We start from the raw sequence: 27012 nt of genomic DNA, 5'->3' as shown, positions 1-27012 counted from the left end.
TGTACAGCTACTTGGTTAATTCCTCAAAGCCTCTTACTTACCATTCTCTTTCCAAGCACAGTTTAATGGACTTTCTATGGGAAACAGAGCAAATTAACAACATGTACATCTCTTTCTCTTGCCTGCCAACATTCTTTCCAGTCTTAAGAAAGTAACATTGCATTGAGGCCCGCAGCTTTCTAAAGAGGTGGTCTGGCCCGAGGAACAATAGTTCTATATGCTAAATCACTAAACAAACACACTTGTTTAAATAATTTGAGTCAAGAGTAGCAGATCCCTTTCAAAACAAGGACTGAACAATAACGCTTGAGGAGTGAAAGGAAAATAAGGTTAAACAATTCACAGGCTCTCTTCATTCATCTTATATTAAGTTTATCTTTTAAAACATCATGCTTTTTCTGTTTCCCAGAGAACTTAGTAAACACTTCATCATTATATGATGTGTGGATTTGTGGCTAAATTAAACTCTTCCCAAGAAGAGCACATTTTTCTTTTCCTTTTTCTTTCTCTTTTCCTCTCCCTTCTCCTCTCTCTCTTCCTATCAGTTTCTGCCTCTGATTGGCTAGATATTTCAGAGATTGTATATTAGCTCTCTTTATTCTCCCTTAAAAAATTTTTTTATAGTTTCAAGCCCCAGGTTAAAATTGTATTTTGTTCTTTTCAGTAGTTTCTAGTCCAAAAAATACTCTAGGACATAAACAGAATGGCAGACCCCAAAAGAAAATAACATTTCACAGTCATATTATCACTATTCACGTTCCAATAAAAAAAAATACATGTTCTTTATTTTTTATCAGTTCATATATGTGTAACTTTCTTCTAAGCACCTTGAAGAAGAAAAAGTAGTATAATACAGGATCTGGGACATTAAGTAACATGAAATTCTAAAGGCATCTGCCTTCTTACTCACTGATTTAGCCAAAGATGGCATTGCTATATAATTAACCTTGGTCCTAGAGTACAAACCCAGCTTTGAATTTCCTGTCATCAGTTTACATTACCTAATGCCCTGCACTGTTGCTACTCCCACATCATTCCCCCTCATTTCTCCAGGATTTTACTCCTGGCTCATTCTCACTTCTCTCTAGTCTTATCTTTCAGTGATTTCAATATACATAGAGGTGATCCTACCTTCCCTGATCTCCTGGTTCATTGGCCTCCTCCCCTGTAATGACCTCATTCTCTTCTTGCCTCCCTAGATCCCAACTGGGATGAATGAGTAGGATGCTGGCCAATGCCCGGCAACCTCCTCTCAGACCACTATCGCTCATCCTTCCAACTCACTCTGGTACGTGACCCCAGTGACTCCAGTGACCCTTCAATTTCCTGGGTCTTCCAATCCATTGATCAGGCCACCTTTTCACTGCCCCTCATTCTATATATCCTCTATTCCTCCAGCTTAAATTCTAAGATTATTGTAATCATTCTCTTGCCTTTCTCATTTCAGCTCTAAATCCAACTGCTTACTCATTCTGCACCTGTAAACTGAATGGGGCTGGAAAAAATTTCACAGACGTGCTTAGGTGCCTCACTTCAACTTCAAGACCATACGTCAGAGTCCAGTCACTCTTCCATTCTCTAGACAAGTATTCCATACCTTCTTTCTCCTCAGGAAACACGCTGCCTCTCACCCTCATCCTCATTCTCACCTAATAATCTTGCTTCCTACCTTATTGAGAACCCTGAAGCAATCAGAAGAGAATTTCACAGATTCTACTATCACTTCGACCCACCGGCCAGGATACACACCCTCATACTTTGCCTGCCTGCTGGTTCCCATAGATGAAGTTGTCAAGCTCCTATCTAAAGCCAAGTTCTCCTCCACTCAGGAACTAGATTCCATCTGCTCTCACATATTCAAGGGCATCCCTCCAATGATTCTCTTTAATGTTTGCTCCCTGCTGAATCATTCACCTCAGCATGCACACATAATTCTTTTTCTCCTATTTAAAAAAACATTTTTTTGACCACTTCCTTTATCGGCCATCATCCCATTTCTTTGGAGCAAAAGTCCTCAAAAGTCGTGTATACTTGCTGTTTTCATTTTGTCCCTTCCCATGTTATCTTAAACTCGTTACAGACAAACTGTCCCCCTACCAGTCCTCCAAAACAGTTCTTTTCAAGTGATGACCCCGTTTCTTTATTTCCTTTTGGCGCAAATTCCTCAAAAGAATTAATATTCACCATCTCCAATTTCTTTTCTCCCATTACCTTTAAAATCTATTCCAGCCCAGCCAGCGTGGCTCAGTAGTTGAGCGTCGACCTATGAAACAGGAGGTCATGGTTCGATTTCCAGTCAGGGCACATGCCCAGGTTGCAGGCTCAATCCCCAGCAGGAGGCAGCTGATCAATGGCTTTCTCTCATCATTGATGTTTCTATCTTTCTCTCCCTCTCCCCTCCTCTCTGAAATCAATAAAAATGTTTTTAAAAAACTATTTCAACCCCCACCACTCCACTGAAAGTGCTCTTATTGAGTCACTAGTGACCCTTTGATTGTAAAATCTAATCGTCAATTCTGAGACTTCATTTTACTTGACCCAACTGCACCACATCATGCAGTTGAACACTTTACATTACACATTTGACTTCCAGCGCATTGAACACTCTCAGATTCCCTCCCACCTCACTGGTCTCTTCTTAGTCTCCTTTGTTGGTTCTTCCTTTTCTACCACACCTTGAACTTTGTAGGCCCCAGAGCTCAGTCTGTTAATACTCACACCATTGATGATTTTATCCAGCCCTCTGGCTTTAAATATCATGTATACTGATTATTACAAAGTATGCATCTCTGTCCCAGACCTTCCCTGAGCTGCAGACTCATCATGCCTACTTAGTATCTCAACTCTGTTGTCCAACAGTCACCTCAAATTTAACATGTCCAAAAGCAAACTTCTGGTTTTCCTGCAAAGATATGCTCCATCATAACCTTCCCTATTTCTGCTTCTGGCAACTCCATTCTACTAGGTGTTCAGGTCAAAATCCATGGACTCAGCCCTAGCTGGTTTGGCTCAGTGGATAGAGCTTGCGGACTGAAGGGTCCCGGGTTCGATTCCAGTCAAGGGCATATGCCTGGTGGCGGGCTCGATCCCCACAAGGGGGCATTCAGGAGGCAGCCAATCAATGATTCTCTCTCATTATTGATGTTTCTATTTCTCTCACCCTCTTCCTTCCTCTCTGAAATCAATAAAAATATATTTTTTTAAAATCCATGGATTCATTTTCAGCTTCTCTTTCTCTTATATCCCATATCCACGCTGGTTCTACCATCATACTGTATCCATCATGGTCTGAGATATATCATCTTTCACCTGGATTATTTTGATAGCCTCCTAAAAGATCTCCCTACATCTACCGTTACACACACACAGTTTATTCTTTACTGGGGAGCCATAGTGATCCATGTAATATTTTGAGTCCTCTGCTCAAAATCCTGTAATGGTTTCTCACAGTATCATATAAGACCCTACTTCATCTGGCCTCTCTCATTCACTCTTCTTGAACACCATAGTTATGCTCTTGTCTTAGGACCTCTGCTTAACTCTTCTCTCTTCCTAGAATGCTCTTCTCTAAAATATCCATTTAGCTAACTCCCTCATCTTCTTTGAATCTTTGCCAAACACTCTGACCATCCCATTTAAAACTACAATCTGTTCCCTACTCCCTACTTCCAGAACTCTCAAATCTTACTCAACTCTACCTATTGTTTTTTCCCATAGCACTTATCACTGTCTAATGTTTTACTGTTTAACTGCTATTGTTATTATTTGTTGTCTTTCTCCTCTGCCAGAAACTTTAAGAGGGAAGAAATCTTTGTTCAATTCACCAATATATATCCTAAGAGTCTAAAACAGTGCCATGCATTCTACAGGCACACAGGAAATATTTGTTGAACATTTAATAAATATAGAAAATAGGTTATGTGTTCCTTGAAGGTATGGTAGTATTTTTCTCCAAATCATTTAAGCCTCAAGCTATCTTTGTGGGAAGATTTTTTTCAAACTGATTCAATTTATTTGTTTCTATGTCTATTTAGTTTCCTACTGCACTTTAGTCAACATTGATGATTTACACATATGTCTAGCATGTATAATGGATTCTTACAAATATGAAAAATATAAAATACCCAATAGAAAAATGGGGTAATACTTCACAAAAGAAGATATTCAAATGGCCAAAGAACACATGAAAATGTTCTCAAATTGTTAGACAATGGGTAAAGGCAAGTTAAAACCACCTTGGATAACATCACACACACACCAGAATGGTGAAAGTAAGAAGGGGAGAGGCCAGGGAAACAGACGCGGGTGAAACTAAAGAATGGATGCTGCAAGACTGAGAGGTGGCTATCGAGATACTGACGGGTGGGTGTCGTGAGACTGAAGGGAGGGTGGTGCAATGGCTGGTTTGTGTAAGTTCATCTTTTGTGAGGAAAGTGGATGCTAAGGAACCACTGGTCAGGCTGCCACCAACATGAGCATCCTGGATGGGGTCCAGAGAATCCCTCTCCCCCAAACCCCAACCTCACTACTCCCGACCCGCCCCGGGAGGCCCAGACCTCTACCAGCGCCAGAAGCTCCGAAAGGAAACAGGTGACACAGGTGGTAATGGAGACGGTGAGGGCAGCTTGAAGGCCGTTGCAAGCCTCCCACCCCAGCTTCCAGAGGAGGGGGCGCACCCCAGGGCCCCGAGGACTGTGGCCACACACCCCACCTCCTAGCTGATGGGGGTCACAGTCATGCCGTGGCCACAGCGGGGGCAGGAGGAGGCCCTGCCGTCCGTGGAGGGCCTACAAGCAGCCTCTGCCTCTTAAAAATGGCTTTGAGTGAGGGGCCACCAGCCCTGGCGGAGAGAAGGCCCTAGAAACCTTGGCGCAGGGAGGTCGGGGTCTGAGGTGGTGGCTGGAGTGAAGGCTAAGGAAACAAAGGCTGAAGGTGCGCTATCTTCCCACAGCAGTGGATGAGGAGGAGAGAGAGGGCTGAGGTGGTGGAGGTGAAGCCGGGAGGAGAGGAAATGCAGTGGTGGAGGAGGTGCAGGGAGACCAGCAGTGGGCCGCCTGGTCTGGGTGATTTATGCAACTCCATTGCTCTTCCTGGTCACCTACTGCTGCCTGCCACAGGCTCTGCCCCACCCCCAGGCTGCTGCGTGCTGGATGAACATTTTCAAGTCCACTGTCAGCTCCATTTCCTGGTTTTTCGTAAACAAGGATCTCAGAGCTGGTGATGGGCCCATGTTTCCTGCCTGGACATAAAAACCTTTCTATTCCTCCCTTAAAAGACCTTAACCCCTTCCTACCACCGCCACCATCACTCAGGAACCCTACGGGTTGGTTAACTGAGAGCCTGCGAGGAAGGAACACTTCCTTGACTCTGTCAGTGGTGGTGGGAGGAGAAATACTTTTCTCGGAACTGGGGCGGGGGAACAGAAGGTGGTGGAAGTAACGATGGTGCCTAGAGAAGGCTTCTTTAAAGAAACAAGGCAACTTGGATGTTTTCTCCCGTTTCCATATGGCCTTATTTATGTGGAAGATTAACACCTCCCTTATTTCACTAGTATTTAGTAATATCCTTTTATTTTCTCTGTTTCTGCTTACTGGGAAGATCCAGCTGTATAGATTTTATTTTGCTGTCAACTGGGACTATTTGGAAAACTCGGTCTCTTTCCTGTACAATATAGTCTTATGCAAATATTCATAACAGTTTTCAAGTGGTTTCTGTTAAAACTGTATCTTTGCATGCATATTAGCATAACCAATAGACACAGACACTGGGGCAGTGGGGGCTTGCCCTCGGGGGTGGGAGTGGCGGGGGGGTCAATTGGGGAAAAGGAGACATATGTAATACTTTAAACAAAAAAAAAAAAGAAAGAAAAAAAAACTGTATCTTTAGAAATATAATTCAAATAACCTGGTCTTGCTAGACTCTGAGGACTTTGGAAACTGTCTTCATGGAAAAATAACAAAAATTTGTGGCTCTAATTGTCTTGACAATTTACTCTTTTCCTAAATAGCAAAAATACTTGTGAGATTCCTCTGTAAAATTGAAAGAGTACCATTGGCATATTTATCTTTCCTTATAGGCACAACTGCAAAACAAAAATTAAAAAGAAACCCAAAGTAACCGAAGAAAAATTTTAAAGCCAAAAATTCCATCATTTTTTTAGAACATCTATGCTAGAAAATGATTGGCTAATTTCAAAATATGTTTGAGATATTTTGGGGTAGGCCATGAGTCCATATATGAGAATTCTAGTAGATCATTTACTATGCCACATTCAAATGGCTAAAATCTATTTTTTTAGAATAAAAATGTTCAGGTATATCTAGGTATGGGCCATCAACTTTTAGTAGTTAGTGCCCCTACTCACTTTATCAACAGACTTTTATCTGAACTTTTTAGTTATAAACAATTCATTAATCAGGGCTTGTGATGGTTCATTTTCAAAGCTCAGTTCTTCCAGCAAAATAAAGGATAATATCCACATATTATTTAGTTCTGTTGTTCAGCAAGGATGATGCCATTCTGAGAATTAACCCCACCATATAGTACTTGCTTTTTAAGATGATATGTATCAAAGTTTCATATCTTTTCTCCTCAGGCCTCCCACTTTGTGGTATAAATATTTCACTTGATAATTAAACGTTAAAAGAAGAATTTCAAATCACACATTTGGGACATAACATTGAAGACTACAGTATTAATAGCAACAAAATCTGTAAAACTTCTGTAATGAAATCTTTTGGTTTGGGCTTACTTGAGCAAAGTCTTTTCATGTCTGTATATAGCAAGGTATTTGGGGATAATACAGATAAGGCAGTGTGGAAAATGCAGGGGTTTATTTTTATTTTACATAAAAGATATAAAAACAATTAGGAAAAAGATTAACTTATTGCCTTTGAAACATCAGGAAGATTTAATTACTTTTTTATAATTCATACTATCAATTCATATTGTACATTATAATTTTAAATGATGTCTATGGTATTGCCCTGTAGTTTCCAATGGCAAAATTTTCTTTGCTATTGGTAGAAGCATAAGAAATGTAGGGTACTGCCCTGGCCAGGTGACTCAGTTGGTTAGAGCATTGTCCCATATACCAAAAGGCAACCAAGCAATGTTTCTCTCTCACATCAGTTTCTCTCTCTCTCTCCCTCTCGCTTATTGTCTCTTTCCCTCTCCTCTCTCTCTAAAATCAATAAAAACATAGTCTCAGGTTAAGATCTAGAGTAATAAAAGCATATTATGCAAATCGACTGAATGGCAGAACAGCAGAATGACCGTCCAGATGACCACGCTATGACACGCACTGGCACCAGGCCAGCCAAGGCGGGTGCGATGCGATTGGTCCGAGGGCCCCACCATCACCCCACAATCGCCCCGCAGAGGGAGGCCCAAGCTACCGGCCAACGGGGTGATCAATTGAGGGGGGGCGGTTTCCGTAGAACCCGGGGAATGGCGGGGGGGGGGGGAGGGGGAGGTAGCGGGGAGCCTACGGCAGACACAAGCTGCACCAGGCCAAGGTGGTGCGGGCAGGGGGCGGGGCCAAGAAGCCGGGGGAAGGAAGGGGCTACCCTTGCATGAATTTCGTGCATCATGCCTCTAGTAAAAAAATAAGAAAAGAAATCATGCTTTACTTTATACAAAGGGATCCAAAATCAAAGTTTTTAGTCTGTCGTACCAAGATTTTCAATGTTAGCATTAAACCAGAGTCTAGAGCATTAAACTGATAGTGCTCTGAGTTACAAGTTAGGGCACCAGGGTTTTAAGAATGCTCTACCACAGTGATGGCGAACCTATGACATGCGTGTCAGCACTGACACGCGTAGCCATTTCTGATGACACGCGGCCGCTGAGGCGGCTGCATGCCGAGGATGAAACATTTGCTGCTCCTGAGGATGAAACATTTGCGAAATAATGTTTTTTCCTCAAAGTGACACACTACCCGAGTTATGCTCAGTTTTTTGGCGAAGTTTGACACACCAAGCTCAAAAGGTTGCCCATCACTGCTCTACCATAAACTGTAGACAAACCACTTAATGCCAAAGGCAGTTTTCCTTATCTTTTTAATAACAGGTTTGAAACATCACTTCTTCTAAATCTGAAGATTTACCTGCCCCTTAAATATAAGCTCCCCATAGGTTCTGTGGCCTCCCCTGGCCTGCTTCCTGGGTGACCTCAGCCACTGCCAGAGTTTCAGCCATCACCTTTAAGGTAAAACTCTAAGAATCCTACATCCCGATCAGGGGCCGACATGTCCGTCTGCACATTGTGTCCAGGATTGCCCTCTTCCATATCTGTTTTCACGTCCACATCTCTTCTCTGCATTCCTAGAGATTTCCAGATTGCCCTTCCTGAATCTGACCTTTCTCTTCCCAATCACACTGCTCACCAAGTGGTAAAGTCCCTTTTGCACAAATATCCTTGCCAGTGCACCACTGCCTGCAGAAGAAAATCCAAACACCCTAGTATTGCACTCAGGATCAGCCACAACCACACCCCTTCTAACATTCTTGCCAGAGGCCACTCACTTGACACTCTTTTCTGTTTATTCCTCAAGCAACCCGTGTACTGTTCTGCCTTTGGCCATGATGTTCCCTCATCTGGGATTCTCTTCCCCACATCCCTACCTATGGAAATCCTACCATTCCTTCTAAATGCCAGCCCCTCCAAACTACATATAACACCTCCTACCTCCCACAGCACACACTTGGCAGCAATTATTTCATGCAAATTTATACTGAAGTTCTTTCTTTATGTTAGTAGTTTATATATGTCTTTTTCACCCAACTGTAGATTATTTAAGAGCTGAGATCATACTTTAGTTATCTTTTTCTTCTGTGATAAATAAGACACAGTACCTGCCCTCAAGTAGCCTATAGGGTAGTATAGTGTGATAAATGCTAAAATAAGTGCAAGTATAGGGTGCTATGGGATGCATAAGAGGGCTATTTCCCTCCCCTGAGGGTTAGGGGTATGAGGGAAGTCTTATACTATTATAAGAGGTGGCTTTTAAGTTCCTTTTAGACACCAGACTGTAAGCCTTTCCAGAGTAGGGATCTAGCCTTTCATCTATGTATCTCCAGGGCATTATCACTGTATCTAGCACAAAACAGACATTCTAAAACTACTTAATAAATGTGTAAATAAAAGATACCCAAGTCCTCTATGGCTATAAATATGTCAAGTATGAATCATATTAGTCTTTTGTAGTACTTTTATATGCCACTTATTAGTCAAAATATAGTAACTGTCTGATGAAAACATAATTTTAAAAAAACACACACGTATTTTTAGGCTTCAGGTTTTGGCTGCCAAAATAGTTCCTAAGAAAGAAGAGCCAGAGTAGAGACTAGAGTCAAACCCACACAAGTACCTTGGTTCTATCTCAGAAAATAGGAAATATGACCAAATGAGCGGTTTTGCAATTATATATATGGATTGTATCAAAACTGTGATATTTGCTCATTAACTCTAAATTCATATGCGTTAAAGAAAAACATTCTTTATTACAGGCCTTAACAATAGGCTGTACTAACCATAGCTTTCATTTATTAAGGCCCTACATCAGAGCACCACTGTGCTAAGCACTTTATGTACAATTATCCTTCTACTTCTCACACAACTCTACCGTTTGCAGATGAGGACAGTGAGACTATGCTGAGATTATGTTACTTGGATCCAGTCACTCAGCCACGCAAGGAGTGGTAAACCCAGGGTTCAAACCCAAGTCTGACAACTATACATGAATAGAAATGCTATCTTTTGTTTTGCAGTAAAAAGTTATTAATAAAAATAATTTACCAAATGGCTTAGATTTTTTCCCATTTGTACACAAATTACTTTAGCATTTAAAACTTTTACTAATTTTTATGATTATTCATGAAAGTTATGACACAGAACAAGTGCAAAATGATAAGTACAGTACTGCCCTGGCCAGTGTGGCTCAGTTGGTTGGAGCATCATCCCATACACCCAAAGGTGGTGGGTATGCTCCAGATCAGGGCACATACCCAAGTTGCGGGTTTGAGCCCCAGTCGGGGTGTGTGTGGGAAGCAACTGATCGACGTCTGACTCTGTCTCTCTTCCCTCCCTTCCTCCCTCCCTCCCTTCTTTCCTCCCTCCCTCCCTCCCTCCCTCTATCCCTCTCCATTCCTCTAAAACAGTGGTTCTCAACCTTTCTAATGCTGTGACCCTTTAATACAGTTCCTCATGTTGTGGTGACCCCAACCATAAATTATTTTCGTTGCTACTTCATAACTGTAATTTTGCTACTGTTAATGAATCATAATGTAAATATCTGTGTTTTCCGATGGTCTTAGGCTCTACAGCAGTGGTTCTCAACCTGTGGGTCGCGACCCACAGGTTGAGAACCGCTAGCAGGGTCACCTAAGACCATCGGAAAACACAGATATTTACATTATGATTCATTAACAGTAGCAAAATTACAGTTATGAAGTAGCAACGAAAATAATTTTATGGTTGGGGGTCACCACAACATGAGGAACTGTATTAAAGGGTCGCGGCATTAGGAAGGTTGAGAACCACTGCTCTAAAACATCATATGCATTTTAAAAGCAGCATTGTAGCTTTTTTTAAAAAGTACAATACTAATATGTAATTGCTTATGTTTTTTCCTTTGAATATTGTAAACATGGCCTAATTTCTTTTGCAATCCAAATACCACCCACAAATGAATATAAGGTACAATGGCACTTATGACACATCTACTATTGGTTCAAATGGTTTTGCTAAAGGCACCGTCACAGCTGAAGCATATTTTCAGGTGTTCAGTGGTTCCAACAAGTTTTCTGCTTCAATTCCAGAAGTAACCAGCAGAAGACATTGCACTTTGTCCAGCAAGACCAAATGGCAGAGGTCTTTTGGGGTGGAAACGGGATTATGTCACTGTCTGGAAATCTTTGATAAACTTGGCTCCTGATCAGTGGCCAGCTGGGGGAAGAATGCACAGCCAAGCAGCGCATGTGAGGTCCCAGAAGAGTGATGAAAAGAGGACAAAACAGGAAAACTCTCAAGGAGAAAGCACAATGGGAGAGAAAAACAGTCGGAAGGGCAATTTTCAATGTTATAATTTTGTAAACCCAAAGGAACACTGTTGTGAGACCCAAGAGACAGTCACCCTTTTTTTTCTTTTAAGTTCCAGCTTGTTTTCTAAAATAAAGTTGTGACTTCTGGGTGAATTGTGGTTGAAATTTATTACTCAAGATTTGAGGGAGGTGGACTAGAAAGTCTTAGGTCTCCTTTTAGAGCTTTGATCCTATCATTCTAGGGAGGCTGCACATACACCTGGGGCTTTACTATTATTGTGAAATATGGTTAAATTCAGTAAAGTAGAAATAGATGGATGCCTTCTTAACTTGATAAAATACACCTTGGTGCTATAGTGACCATTGCACTTTCTGAGGCCACAGTAGGCAACATTCCCAGTAAAATCAGGAACAAAGAAGGATGCTCACTTGTCACCACTGTTACCTAACAGTAATGGATGTTAGACAATGAGATTAATAAGAGAAAGAAACTATACAGATATATATTTAGAGAAGGAAATAAAACTATCACAATTTGTGATTATTATAGAAAACCTGAGATATTCAACTGAAAATGTACTATAAACAGTAAGAAAATTTAGTAAGGTAGCATGAAGCAGAATTACTGCATATCAATAAATTTCAGATGAACAAACATAGTGGGTTAGAAAGTGAAGTAGTACAAAAGCAACAACCAAAGACGAAATATCAAAGAAAAAACTTTGAGAACTATGTAAGATTTATGAATGCAATTTTAAAGCATTCCTGAAGGACACAAAGACTTGTATAAAGGGAATGGCATACCAAGTTCTTATACAGCAAGACTCAACCTCATAAAGTTGTCAGTTCTTCCTTAGTTAATTTAGAGATATATTGTAACTAGAAGCCCGGTGCATGAAATTCATGCACAGCAGGGGGTTGTCCCTCAGCCCAGCCTGTACCCTCTCCAATCTGGGACTCCTGGAGGGATGGTAATATGCAAATTAACCATCCAGGATCGGGCCTAAACGGGCAGTCGGACATCCCTCCTGGATCAGGCCTAAACGGGCAGTCGGACATCCCTCTCACAATCCAGGACTGCTGGCTCCCAACTGCTTGCCTGCCTGCCTTCCTGATTGCCCCTAACCGCTTCTGCCTGCCAGCCTGATCACCCCCTAACCACTCTGCTGCCAGCCTGGTTGATGCTTAACTGCTCCCCTGCCAGCCTGTTTGCCCCCAACTTCCCTCCTCTGCCAGCCTGGTCACCCCTAACTGCCCTCTCCTGCAGGGTTGATTACCTCCAACTGCCCTCCCTTGCAGGCCTGGTCCCTCACAACTGCCCTCCCTTGCAGGCCGGGTGCCTCCCAACTGCCCTCTCCTGCTGGCCATCTTGTGGTGGCCATCTTGTGTCCACATGGGGGCAGGATCTTTGACCACATGGGGGCAGCTATATTGTGTGTTGCAGTGATGATCAATCTGTATATTATTCTTTTATTAGATAGGATAGAGGCCTGGTGCACGGTTGGGGGCCAGCTGGTTTGCCCTGAAGGGTGTCACAGATAAGGGTGGGGGTTCCCTTGGGGTGTGGGGCGGCCTGAGCGAGGGGCCTGTGGTGGTTTGCAGGCCGGCCACGCCCCCTGGCAACCCAAGGGGAGGCCCTGGTATCTGGAATTTATTTTCCTTCTACAATTGAAACTTTGTAGCCTGGAGCGGAGCCAAGCCTGGGGCTCCGGCAGCCATTTCTGTGGCAGTTAATTCACCTTCTACAATTGAAACTTTGTAGCCTTAAGCGGGTGAGCCCGGCCAGGGTGTGCGGAAAGCTTTGCTTCCCCTGTTGCCACCGGCAACCCTGGCCTGCTCTCTCAAGCTCCATTCTGCCGCCATTTGTTTGAATTTGTTTACCTTCTATAATTGAAACTTTGTAGCTTGAGTTGGAGGCTTAGGCCTGCAACGGCTATGGAAAGCTTGGCTTCCTCTGTTACCTGGGAAACCTTGCTCTCTGTGGCTGTAGCCATCTTGGATTGGGGTTAATTTGCATACTCTCCCTGATTGGCTGTGGGTGTGGCTTGGCTGGTGGGCGTGGCTTATGTAGCGGAGTGATGGTTAATTTGCATATTACCATTTTATTAGAGAGGATTACAATAACAAAGCCAGAAATTGAGGAAAGGGTGGGGGAGAAAATTAGACAAGCAATTCTAAACTACATATCTTTTTAACAAGTATACAAAACAAGAATTTCAAGAATACCTAAAAAAAAAAGAAGAAGAAATGAGAGGACTATTCCTAACGTTCACTATAAAATAACATGCAGCAACAATAATTAAAAGCATAGCCCAGGCGCAAGAATACACAGATGACTCAGATGACTACATGGAACAGAACAAGTCTAGAAATAGACCCCAATGCATACGGGAATTGTGTGTCCAGTAAACATGGCATCTGAAATCAGTGAAGAAAAGATGGACAACTAAAAAACTGTCTTCAGACAACTGGAGAGACATTTTTAATAAAATTAAGTTGGGTTCATGCCTTATGCTGTATACCAGATAAATTTCAAAGGAGCAACAATTTAAATTTAAAATGTGAAGTCATAAAAATACTAGAATAATGCAAGATAGAATTTCTTTATTACCGTGGGGTGAGGAGGCCTTTCTATTTAAAATCTGGAAGCATAAAGAGATTAATACATGAAAAAAATTTAAAGATACACATGGTAAAAAAAAAAATTCCACAGAAGAATCAAAATAAAAATGACAAACTGGGAATACATAAACTTATATCAAGCAAATTCTTAGAATGGTGACAAAGGGCTGCAAATCACTGATCCAGGTATTTGCCAAAGAAGGATGTTAACTTCAGGTTATTTCACCTGAAGTGCCAAGTATATATTTATTCTGTCAATTATAACCCTATTTTCTACTTTAATGGAGGAAACCAATAACCACCAGGCCACCAGGAAAAGATGGGTAAGACAAGTCTGAAATTGTCTCACAGGATATCAGTGACGGGCAAGGTCACCTGGGGATTACTAAATTCTGGAAGGCTACTCTGTTTACAAGCCTGGTCCTTTCCATCTTGTTTGATGCTGTGTTGTAACTGCTGCAGATGGCAGTGACTGCAGCATGAAAGTTACTTCTGTCGTGGTGTGCACGGGTTTGCACAGATGAACTCAAATGTGAAGAATACGGCAAACCTACCATTACCTTTACCAAGCACACCATAGTCATGACATCTGCATTTTTACTAGGCCCGTTATAGCTCATTTCTCCATATACTATTATTTCATCTGAAATATTTTCGTTCTCTTCAAAGCAATACATTTGATGAATAAATCTGGTATTATTGGAATATGGTTGATTTCTTGAATAAGAACTTTATTTGATCATTCAAGAGAAGAATATGACTACCTCCACTTCTCCAAACTCTATCTCATGGGGCGGAGGGGGGGGGGGGGAGGGCAGAAAATGGCAATACTTTTTAGCAATCCCTTCACTGTTTGACTTCAGATAAAAACAACACAACAATATCAGAGGTTTAGATGAAAGAAGTTTGAGAGAAAGCCCAGGGTTATTGCACCTTTTCGGTGAATTTTTTTCAAGTCAAGTCTATCTCCTGGGCACCTGAGTACATATTTCAAATGTCTTTTGTTAGTAGAAGGTTTCTTTTTCTTAGGTTCAATATCACACTTAAAGCAGCTGGAAATTTTAGAATAGTCCAAGCATATACTTTGTTATAAGACTGCTATTTCCATGGTAATTTGGATGAGGATCAGCTGGCATATATTATAGTTTCCTATGATATGTCTAAATTAGAGATTGACTCAACGTTTATACTAATTGAATTGACTTCATTTCAAAAATGTTTTTCATGGCTTGTCATTCACAGGCATTTTGGGGAGGGGATGAATACTTCACTATGTTAGTCCTTTCTCCAAAGGTGAAAAGAACATACCTTTGGGACCATTCAATGGCACTTAATCTCCAGCTAACCAAATGAAGATAAAAGAACACACAAAAAAGGCTGCCAGATGAAAAGCGATTACCAAGAACAATAAAATGGTACAAAACCTCAACGAGAACAGAGATTAATCCCCTCAAGTCTAAATGTTTTCTCTCTAGAATTACTAATATAAAGTGCTAAATCTGGGTTACATGGCAAAGGTGACATTGCAGCATAAGCCCCTGGAGCCAGAAAAAACATACTCAAGGTCAGACTGTTAGGCAGTAGAAGCCTAGGTCTAGCCCCAGGTTTTCTGACTCCTAACATCACTGTTATCCTCACCTCATCTGCTCATCTCATCAGAGCTGCTCTTGTAAACTGCACCCTCGGTAATAGAAGCCTCAGTCTTGGGAATTTTTTCATGCTAAGGCAGGGGACGCTGCCATGACAAATTTCTGAGGACCAATAAAAATGGGAAGTTGGAGAACAAGTTACTGATGTCCTTAGGTATGATAGAGGGGTTCTGATCCGAGACCGCCTTCTCAAGTTATTAGTCAGGAAAAGAGACATCTCCAGGGTGGAGAGAAGAGCGAGTTCTCCAGGCCACAAAAGTCTGATGTGTTACTTTTTGGAGCAAGGCAATTTTCTTTTTTGATTCACTGTTTGCTCAGGAAGTTTCGGTACACATGCAGACGGATTCCTGAATGAGGTATATTTTCCACTCGAATTTAATAAACTGGTATCTCGTTTCTTTATCATTCTCTTCTTAGTTAAGGGGCTGGCATTTCATGCCTCATCTGAAATCAAGTTTCTAAAAATGCAGCACTGAGGTTGTGGTGACCCTCCCTCCCGCCTCCCTGGTCAGCCCTGGGGAGTCTCAATCCTACCCGGCTTCATGACAGTAGCCCCAGATCCCTCTCCGCATCCACGTGGTCACATGGGGAGGAGCACACCTGTAGCTTCCTTCTGAGCAGAAATTCCCACCCCTAATGATGGAACCCTCAGCCCCCGGACCACTGCAGTCAGACCTCCTTCCAGGGAACACTCGGACTTTCATTGGTGAGCACAGGTACACTTTTTTGTTACAAACACTTTAATGTTCGGGAATATTTATGAAATACTGAGCTGCCACAAGAGATGAATTCTAAAAACAAATGCATAGGTTCAGAGGTAAACATGTGACACTTAGAAATATTTACTGGTATCTTCTTTCCTGAGACATGTTTGACTCTTGGGTGAGGCGTGCCCGAGCCCCTCTCCTTGGAGCTCGTCTGCCATACCCCCTTCTTACGTCACCGTGGGTGGTAAAGTAAGGTTCGTGTTAGTTTTAGCTCAGCTATGATCATTCTGTGCCCTTTATAACCTTGGTAGCTTAGACAACCCCCTGGAGTTTCTTAGTGATGATGAGCTCAGTGTTTCTAACAGGGACATATGGCGCAGCTTCAACTACTCCTCTAGTTCCTATCAGATGCTAACCATCCTACTCCAGAGGTGAGGAATAGGGGGAGTGGTGTGGAGGTGGATGCTTTCCTCCTTAACCTTTCCAGGAAGCATTTATTTAGATTGTTAGCTTCATTCTAGACAAGGAAATGCATGGGTGGTGGGGGAAAGCTCGGATGACTTTATCAGTTCCATTTCTGTTTTTAAGCTGGCTAAGTTTGTTTTAAGCTAACAGAGTAAGACAGAGGCCATTCTTGCTCCCTCTATAGGTAGTTCCAGTATGGCAGAATCCCTTAGAGACATTCCTGGCAAAGCAGCACAGTCCATGAACATCAGGAAGGCATGCTGACCTCAGGCAATCTAGCAAATTACGGTTGGTGCCAGGGAAAGAAATTAGACCAGAAAGTAATAATGAAAATATGCTTAGAATGCTTGTAAATGAAGGAATATACTTCCTAATAACCCATGAGTCAAAGAAGAAATCACAATGGAAATTAGAACATATTTTGAAGTGAATGTTCATGAAAATGTATGAGATATATTAAACCCATTTTAAGAGGAAAATTTATGTCCCCAAATGCATTTAATCTAGAAGAAGAAAAGCTATAAGGCAATGAACTAAACATCTATAATAAAAAGTTATTAAAACTTAAATCTAAAGAAAATAAAAGACAAAAATAAGAACAGCAACAAGTAAAATAGAAAAAAAGCATACAAAAGAGAAGACCAACAAAGATAAAACTGGGTTCTTTGAAATGACAAATTTATGGAAAATAATAAAAAAATACAAAGTAAGCTTAAATAATATCAGGAAAAGAGGGGATATCACTGCAGAACTACAGATATTAAAAGATAAGAGAATATTATAAACAACTTTACATCAATAATTTATTTATTTGTAGACAAATCACGTTTTATGCTTAATATTATGCACATACGATGTGCCTGTTATATTTCAATTTAAAAAATCAAGAAAATATGCATTTTATAAAATCCGACAGCACAAGAAGAAACAATAGGTGAACAGTTCTGTATCTATTTTAAAATTGAATCAGTAATTAAAAACCTTAACCCAAAAAAATACTCTAGGTCCAGTTGGTTTTGTTGGTTGATGCAAACTAAATACTTAAGGAAAAAGTAACATCTATCTTACACAAATTCTTCTAGAGCATAGAAAAGAGGAGAATAGAAAACACCCTCCAGCCCACTTTATGAAGTCAGCATAACCTTGATGAAAAGGGCATTAGTAGAAAGAAAAAAATGCAGCCCAATTGCATTTATAAACACAGATGCAAAAACCCTAAGCAAAATATTAGATAAATGAATACAGAAATATGTAGGAAAGAGAGCTAATATGTAATGATTAAGGTAAGTTTATTTCAAAAATGGAGGGTTAGTTTAACATTCAAAAACTCAGCCAGTAATGCAACTAATCTATAGTGACAGAAAACAGATCAGCAGTTGCCTGGGGCCTGTGTGGAGGGGTGGGTGGGAGGACAGGACTGCAGAGAATTGAAGAGGAGCATGAGGAAACTTCCAGAAGGGAGGGATAAATATGCTCATTACCCTGATTTCAGTAATGGTTTCACAGGCATAAACATATGTGGAATGATCAATATATACTACAAATATGTGCAGCTTACCGTACGCTATAACACCTCATTAAAGTTGTTTTTAAAAATCAGTGTAATTTATCACATTTACAGAATAAAGGAAGAATCTACACGATTATCTCAGATTTAGACAAAAATCAACGTCCATTCATGATTTTTAAAAATAACTCTTAGCTAACTGTGAAGGCAATTTCTTTAAAATGATAAAGAACATCTTTTCTAAAACTCCTATAGCAAAATATCATAATTCAAGGTAAAATGTTGAAAACTTTCCATGTGAGGCTGGGAACAATCCAAAGATACCTTCCCAGTACCACTTCACCTCCTGCTCCATTATGCCCCTCTGTGACCTGGGTGACACTGACCATGACATCAGGTCTATGTTTCACTAAGCATATTAACACTATTCCTTCTGTCCAGTGTATGACTCAGAAAGGGCAGGGATAAGCCAGTCAATGCAATCCAACCCCCTGCTCCCAGTGATTGGGTCAAAGGCAACACAGGATTTAAATTGGTCCAGTCAAAGGAAGCCAAGAGTTTTGTATGGGAGAATGGAAGCTCTCCATTCCTATGGAGAGTACAGTACAAGGATGTCATGTTGGAAACTGTGGCAGCCATTTCTAATCAATGACAGAGCCATGGAAGAAGACAGAGTGGAAAGATGGCCATTTCTAATCAATGAGCAGAGCCATGGAAGAAAACAGGGGAAAACAATCCCAGAGAAATAGAGTGCAGTGAAGAATTACTCAGTTGTGTATGTGAAAAAAAAAATCCCCTTTATTTTTTGAGCCAGATCAGTTCTGATTCTCTGATATCTGCATCCCAAAGCCCCTTAACTAACTGGCTGCATAAAGTACCATAATTAGTAAAAAGCAGTGGGTAGAATAAGGGAGACATAAGTAAAAAGAATACATGTTCTAAAAGAAAATACAGATAGTAGAAAGTCAGAGACCAAAAATTTCCTAAAAGGACTGTTACGATTAAATGAAATAATTTATGTAAATCACTTCGCACAGAGCCAGAGGCACACCAAGCTGTCATCATTATGTGCAGAGAGCAAGAGCAAATAGTGCAGCAGGCTGTGTGGAGTGCTCAGCGAGCCAGGAAACAGGCTTTTATAGCAAAAGCACTTAAGATTTGAAATTATATAACTCTCTTGAGCGGGCAGTCTTAGCGTTCAGGTACCAATGAGTGATAACAGTTAGCTTTTACTGAAAACCTACATTTGCAACTTTATATACATCTGTTTTTCATAAGGATCCTGGGAGAGAGGTATGATTCGCAACTGACAGAGCAGGAAACAAATTCAGAACCGGCTTAGCAGCATTTAAATGGTGACACCTGCACTTTGACCACAGGTCCCACCTCAGACCCTCGTTATTCTCCATCTCAGGCTGATTCTGTAATCACTTGAGAGAATTCACATAACAGAAAGTAACTGCATTTCCTGGGTGCATCCTATATTTTAGCATTTTTCCTTTCGTACATCTCAGACCCATCCTATATAATAAAAGGCTAATATGCAAATCGACTGAACAGCAGAACGACCAGTCACTATGACACACACTGACCACTAGGGGGCAGACGCTCAATGCAGGAGCTTCCCCCTGGTGGACTATTTTATGGTGGCTCATGGCTGGCGAGTGCAGTGGTGGTGGCGGGAGCCTCTCCCGCCTCTGCGGCAGTGATAGGATGTCCGATTTCTGGCTTAACCTTTTGCACTCGGATGTCGAGTGTGACTTGACACGGTTAGCATCGGTAGCAGCTATTTTTATACTCTTTGAATGTATCAATAATTTGAAATATAAAAAAATCCAAATAAGTTTGTATGAAAAGAAACCAATTTTTTATTCTACTGCCGCGCTTTGTAAAATCTGGGGTATTTAAAAAATTAAATCCCGAGTAGAATAAAGGAATCAAGAAAAAAGCAAGTGAGTGCAAAGGGTTAAGCCATCAGTCAGACATCCCCCAAGGGCTCCCAGACTGCAAGAGAGCATAGGCCGGGCTCAGGGACACCACCACCCCCGCCCAGTGCACGATTTTCGTGCACTGGGCCTCTAGTTTCATAATAACAAAGCTATGTACTGGATAGAACTTGACAAATGCACAGATTAAGCAAGAGAAATATTTTTGGATAGAAACCACCCTATAGTATGTCAGTCATCTGGAGAACATCTTCCTACCACAAATGAAACTAATCTGGGTTCTTAAAAACATTTTTGGGAGATTTCTAATAGCACTTACAACTAGATCTAGGAAAGCATGAGCTTTAGAAAGAACAGATAATTGGATAGCCTTTAGAGCTATTATAAGATAAACATGGAGACAGATAAACACTACATGAAAGAAAAAATAAAATTGTTTTTTTAGTTTTTCTTCCACAGAATAGAGGACTAGACTAGCAAATGAAAACTATTTAAATGACTCTCCTAGGTACTGCTATATTGAAGGTTTATCTTTTTTTAATTATCTTTTTTGGATAGTTTTTATTTTATCAATTTCATAGAGAGAAAGGGAGAGGGAGAGAGAGGTAGAAACATCAACGATGAGAGAGTCATCGATCTTCTGCCTCCTGCCCTGCCCCCCTTACTGGGGATTAAGCCTGCAACTCAGGCATGTGCCCTGACCAGGAATCGAACCACCCCAATCTCCTGATTCATGGGTCAACACTCAACTACTGAACCACACTGGCTGGGCAAAGGTTTATCTTTTAAGGATACATATCAAGAGCTCTTCAAATCATATATATTATCCAAAAGTTATTATAAAACAGAATAAACAAGTGATATGAATAATTAAATAACAATTCATATCTAATTATTTTTCCTAATAGCATTCTAAATGGCTTAGTGACTCTACAATCAATATATTACATAACATGCTGTGTTTCTAAAAAAGAAAAAAGAGAATAACAACTTAATCTGGGTCATAAGGTATATATGAAAGGATGTTATTGAATTTTATAATTATAGTATGAAAATTCACCTGCCATTCCACAGTCTTTGGATATCCAATGTCACTGTTACATGATTCCATCTCCCATAGAAGCAGTACTGCCATGGTGAAAAAATAATGCTAGCAAAACTAGTAAAATTAGCCTCTTGCCTGGAACTCTAACCCAGTTGGGTTCATGTGTAATGGCCTACCTGGCTCCGTGCCCTTTCTTCTCTTTCTCTCTGAGCCGAATCTGTTAAATTAGCCCTGACTTATAGCTATGCATGTGATTCTGGGGCCAACTCCAGCCCTTAGCAGGGGAGATAACATAAGAAATGTTTTGTCAAGATATTCCTGCCTCTGCCCTCAATTTTACTACAGTCCACTATGACTGGGTTCCTTGCCTTGTATACATTTCCAATGGCTGGGTTTCTTACTCTCAAGTCTCAATCTCCTTGTTATGGGTCCTTAATACTTAATGGGGACATTCTAACAATATCCAATACCCAATTCCTGTTGGAATTAATCCTTTTTTAAGATGATTACCTTGCTATTTGGGCCACTTCCTAAGTAACTTAGAACTTGGTCTATTTTAGGACCATATTTCACCAGTCCACACCATCTCCTCCCCCACACCACCAATTGATGAACTATGAATCTACTTTTCAGATTCATGAGAGGAAGTATGGCATACTGGTTAAGAGTGTGGTTTCTGCAATCAGGTTCTCCGGGTCTGAAAGGTAGCATAGCTATGTATGACCTTGAGGAACATTCTTAATCTCTGTATGCCTTGGTTTCTTTACCTCCAGAATAAAGACAAACACAGCACCTGCCTCACATATGAATAATCCTATATAATAAAGAGGTGATATGCAAATTGACCATCACTCCAACACACAAGATGGCCGCCACAAGATGGCCAGCAGGGGAGGGCAGTTGGGGGGAACCATGCCTGTAGGGGAGGGCAGTTGGGGGCAATCAGGCTGGCAGGGGAGGGCAGTTAGGAGCAATTGGGCCAGCAGGGGAGGGCAGTCAGGGGCAATCGGGCCGGCAGGGGAGGGCAGTTAGGGGTGACCAGCCAGCAGGGAAGGGCAGTTGGGGGCAACCAGGCCTGCAGGTGAGGACAGTTAGGGGCGACCAGGCCTGCAGGGGAGGGCAGTTGGGGTGACTGGGCCAGCAGGGGAGGGCAGTTAGGGGCAATCGGGATGGCAGGGGAGGGCAGTCAGGGGCAATCGGGCTGGCAGGGGAGGGCAGTCAGGGGCAACCAGTCCGGCAAGGGAGGGCAGTCAGGGGTGACCGGGCCAGCAGGGGAGGGCAGTTGGGAGCAACCAGGCCTGCAGGGGAGGACAGTTGGGGGTGACCAGGCCAGCAAGGGAGGGCAGTTAGGGGTGACCAGGCTGGCAGGGGAGGGCAGTTAGGGATGACCAGGCCAACAGGGGAGGGCAGTTAGACGTCGATCAGGCTGGCAGGGGAGTAGTTAGGGGTGATCAGGCTGGCAGGCAGAAGTGGTTAGGGGCAATCAGGCAGGCAGGCAGGCAGGTGAGCAGTTGGGAGCCAGCAGTCCTGGATTGTGAGAGGGATGCCCGACTGCCCGTTAGGGGTCCCAGATTGGAAAGGGTGCAGGGTGGGCTGAGGTACACCTCCTCCCCTGTGCATGAATTTCATGCACCGGGCCTCTAGTCTATAGATAATGCATAATAAATACCGTGTCTGGTAAACAATGAACATTCCATAAATGTTAGCTGTCACTATTATTATGGTTCCATCTTCCCTTCTAGAGAATAATAGGCTGCTTTACTATCTTTAGACCTTGCTTAAAGTTCAAGATTTGCCTGATCCTGTATGTCTATGCATTTCTGATCTGCTTCCATCCTTGTATGATAAGTCTTCCTTCCTAATTTCTAGTAAATGTGATCACTTTCCAAGAGCAAAGTAATAAGGGATTCGTTACTTTCATCTATCAAAGAGGAGGGAGCTATTTTTCAAGTTCTCTACATCTATGAGATGTTACTTTTATAGCCACTCTGTCATCATGGCTTATCTTGAAGAGTGGCTGGGATTCAGCCTTCTGAGCAGATGATTTGAAAGTTTTGCAAAACCTAGCCAAAAGAGTGGTAGTTTTGCATACTGGCCTACTTAATTTCTACAAGGCTGCTTAGACCCTGAAAATTTAAAGCTATAACCTGAGGTAGAATCTGAAAGTAAGACATATATAGACTCAGATCCCCTTTTTACAGTTCCAAATACTTGTGGATTTTTTATAAAATATGAGTAAGTATAAATGTTTATTAAATATGAATAAGAAAATGACATAGCATTCATTTATATGACTTGCTCTTATTTTAAGCAATATTGCTATTACTATTCATCTACATGAAAATACCTTGGGTTGATAAAGTCTTAAAATATCACCATTTATTTCTGAAAACTTGGGTGACATGTGTGACACCTTCAGAAGCAGGGGGCCAGAATTAGTGTGTATATTTTATAAGTCAAGTGAAAAAGATGATAGATAAAAAGTGAGTGATTTCCTCCAAACTCGTGCAAGGAAAGGCTGAACGAGAACCCCCGTCCCTAAACACCTACTACTTCGCTAAACTGCCTTTGGAAAGAGAAAAACGTGTTCCTCATTCTTTGAGAAAAGATACTCAAAACACACATAGATATTAAGGCTGGATTTAAAACTGAATATACCCCTAAAGGTCTAATTTGGAACCCAAAGCAGTCAACTTCCAAATTCAACTCACATTCAACATTTGTACCTAACAGCTTGCAGACGGACCTTCAGGAAATATGTATCTTCACAAAATAACAACCTCTTACCCAATTTCATAGACTCAGGCGGCTTTTCATTATTCCAGCCAAAGGTACTAATAAAAATTCTAAATCGGTTTAGAAAAACGGTATCACATTTCTTCAAGTATCGAAATAAGTGTGCCACTAAGAGTTAGCCTGGGTAGTAGGAATGCTGAATAACTTTCAATGTCATTCCTGCAACTCTAACTCAGGAGTAATTTTTACACTGTGCTTCTATAGTTTCATAAGTGTTGATTCACTCTAAGGGGCGGGGGAGGGGAGGGGCGAGGGCTTTAAGGAGGGGTGTAGCTGCTGCCAAATCTAAACCTGGGTAAGAAAACCAATTCGTAAAAGACTCTGTGTTCCACTCCCGGGGCTGAACTCTGTCACCTCTTCTAGTATTTACTTCTCGGTTTCACTTAGGGATTGATTACTCAAACTCGTCTTGTGACCCACGGCCTATGAATTACCCTGCTGTTGCTTTACAGGAGCAGGTCACGGAAAGAACACTCACAGCTGTTTAAAATTAACACTGCTTTCTTATCAGAAATGGCTCCTCTCTTTTCCTGACATCAATACATGATTGAAGGTTCTGTACTGTAAACTCTCTGTCCCTCCTGACTCTGCCCTTTCCTGCTGCCCACAGCCAGTAATCACAAGGAATTGTCTGTCGGGAGAAGCGGTAGCTTCACAAATGCACATAAAAATTCCAGACGCTCATCATCTTTAAAAGATGGGCCCAGACGGATCTGGGAGAATCCATTTCTACTCACTTGGGTATTGAAATATTTTTTGTTTTGAATTTTGAATGTGGGATTGTCTGCCATCTCCCGAAGCATCCAGGACATCCTGTGAATGTGCGGTAACAGGGAGCACTTGGGCCGCACTGGTGCCACTCCGGGATTTCTGCAGTCAATACAAATAATCGAGACCCGCCGTTTATACAAGACTTCATTTTCTCACCAAATTCCCCATATTTTCTCTGAATATTTATACTAAGTAGGCACCAAAGTAGCAACTCTGCTGGAGTAAAACATTAGTTAGATTCAGTAGAGAATTCACTTCAACACCAGCCTACCCCCCACTCCCTGGATTTTCTGCAGTGAATTTTTGTTGTTTTTAATCCTCACCCCAGGATATTTTTCCATTGACTTTTAGAGAGAATGGAAGGGGGTGGGGGACAGAGAGAGAGAGAGAGAGAGAGAGAGAGAGAGAGAGAGAGAGAGAGAGAGAGAGAGAGAGAAACATTGATGTGATGTGAGAGAGACACAGTGATCGGTTGCCTCCCACATGTGCCCCGACCAGGGCGGGGATTGAGCCTGCAACCGAGGTACTGGACTCAAACCCAGGATCCTTCAGTCTGCAGTCCTATGCTCTGCCCACTGAGCCAAACCTGCTAGGGCTGCAGTAAGTTTTTAATCTTAGGTTAGCTTCCTTATAGCTCTTGGCATCTTCTGGAATGTCTCCCCTCCCAGTTATATATTTAGAAAATAAATGCTTATTTTATTACTTGTCTAAGAAAGAAAGAAAGAAAAAATTCTTAAGGCATTCAAGAGCCAAATATGATTACCTCTAATTGGGAATAACCTTTGATATTGGGTCCTTATTAGTAGTATGAATAAATAGATTATCCACTTATTTCCTTTAAAAACTGTCAGAGATAAAGATCACCAGCAATTTAACTTTTGGATACAAGAGATGAAGTTAAAAATGAGGCCCGAAGATTTAGTGTCCCGCAACACGAACACAAGTGAGCGATAGAGTAGAACCTCCTGGTGAAAACGATGCCGCTGAAACCCGAAAAGAACACATAAGTAACCTGGGTCGTGACAAAACTGTAAAGAAGATGCTAGTCCTGTCACTCCTCATCTATGAAAAGAAAAAAAAGTGTTACTACAGATGTCTGTTTATAACCAACCTTTTAAAATACCCTTAATGTTTTTCTTTTCTGTGTGATTTCAACAGTCACAAATATGGTGGATTCTTTTTAAGTCTTCCTATTTAATCCTGAAAAAGACATGCCAGAGCCACTCACAATCACCAGCTTCTTTTCTGCTCCAATCCCTCTGCCCAGCGCTTCTCCTGGCTCACGCCTGCTCGAGACGCACCGCTGTGCTGTCCACAGCTGGACCGGGAACTGCTGGAGGGCACGCACCGTATCCTGACACGGTGCGGCTCCCTAGTCACTCACATGGTGCCTAGCACACTGTCAGCATTCCAGTATCACCTGAAAGGAGTGGGATGGACATTCGCAGGGCCAGTTAAAGGGCCCTGTCACTGCTGTGCCCCCCGCTGGTAGTCCCTTCCCTGGCCATTTTTCAACCACTTAGGATTTGAGGACTATCCACTTCACCCACACTGCAGGAAGGAATTTTAAGAGCAAACTTCCTTTTCCTCCTCCATCCCACCCACTTTTTTGCCCCACAAACATAATCACTAATGTCTGTAGCTACTACTGTACCATACAAAGTACTTTCACATATGTTTTTATATCCGACCCTCACAACAATCTTTTGAGTTAGGTAAGGGAGACATAATATCCATTTACTAGTAACACACAAGAAATGAGGTATTTAGGAAGGTTAAAGAATGTGGTCAAGGTCACACAAAGATAAAAATAAATGTTCTTTTTGCAATCTTAGTATTAAGACCAGGCTAACAGTAACAGAATCTTAATACCCATGTTCCCATGTGGAATCTGAGCTAACCCACGTCCAAATGCATCTCACACTCGGGCTCTGCTGTGTCTTTCTCCCACTCTCTTTTTTTTTATTGCTTACATGTTTGAAACATGCCCAATGCAAATGCTTTGTTAATAAAGAAAATAATGTTTGTTAAATAAAAAACAGCACCACTAAAATCATGGAATGTAAGGAAACATGAGCTCCTCAAAACCCCATTAATGCAGTATCTTTGGTAAAGGTGTTTTGTTTTGTTTTAATATATCTTATTGATTTTTTACAGAGAGGAAGGGAGAGGGATAGAGAGTCAGAAACATCGATGAGAGAGAAACATCGATCAGCTGCCTCCTGCACACTCCCTACTGGGGATGTGCCCACAACCAAGGTACATGCCCTTGACCGGAATCAAACCTGGGACCCTTCAGTCCGCAGGCTGACGCTCTACCCACTGAACCAAACCAGTTAGGGCTGGTAAAGTTTTATTTAAAGGAATGAACGTCTGTCAAATTACTAGGAAAATTGCCTCCTAAATTAAAGATCAACCAATTAAATTTTATTAGAACTGAGTGAGAACTAAAGTTCTTTTAG

General features: G+C 41.6%; 1 protein-coding gene across 12 annotated transcripts in view; it reads right to left on the bottom strand.

The window, feature by feature from the left end:
- Nucleotides 1-27012, bottom strand: part of ACYP2 (acylphosphatase 2) — a 172334-nt gene that overhangs the window by 25830 nt on the left and 119492 nt on the right. For 10 of the 12 annotated variants that reach the window (XM_079792301.1, XM_079792297.1, XM_079792298.1 and 7 more), the window contains one exon: nucleotides 24517-24649. The exons of the other annotated variants lie outside the window; for them this stretch is intronic. In XM_079792301.1, the coding sequence (XP_079648427.1) occupies nucleotides 24517-24649 (133 nt within the window). The remainder of the gene's footprint in view (nucleotides 1-24516; nucleotides 24650-27012) is intronic. 12 annotated transcript variants of the gene reach the window in all.

The sequence above is a fragment of the Cnephaeus nilssonii genome (assembly GCF_951640355.1).
Source record: "Cnephaeus nilssonii genome assembly, chromosome: 15".
Taxonomy (NCBI): domain Eukaryota; kingdom Metazoa; phylum Chordata; class Mammalia; order Chiroptera; family Vespertilionidae; genus Cnephaeus; species Cnephaeus nilssonii.
The sequence above is the reverse complement of the archived record's forward strand: the minus strand, read 5'-3'. Positions and strand labels throughout refer to the sequence as shown.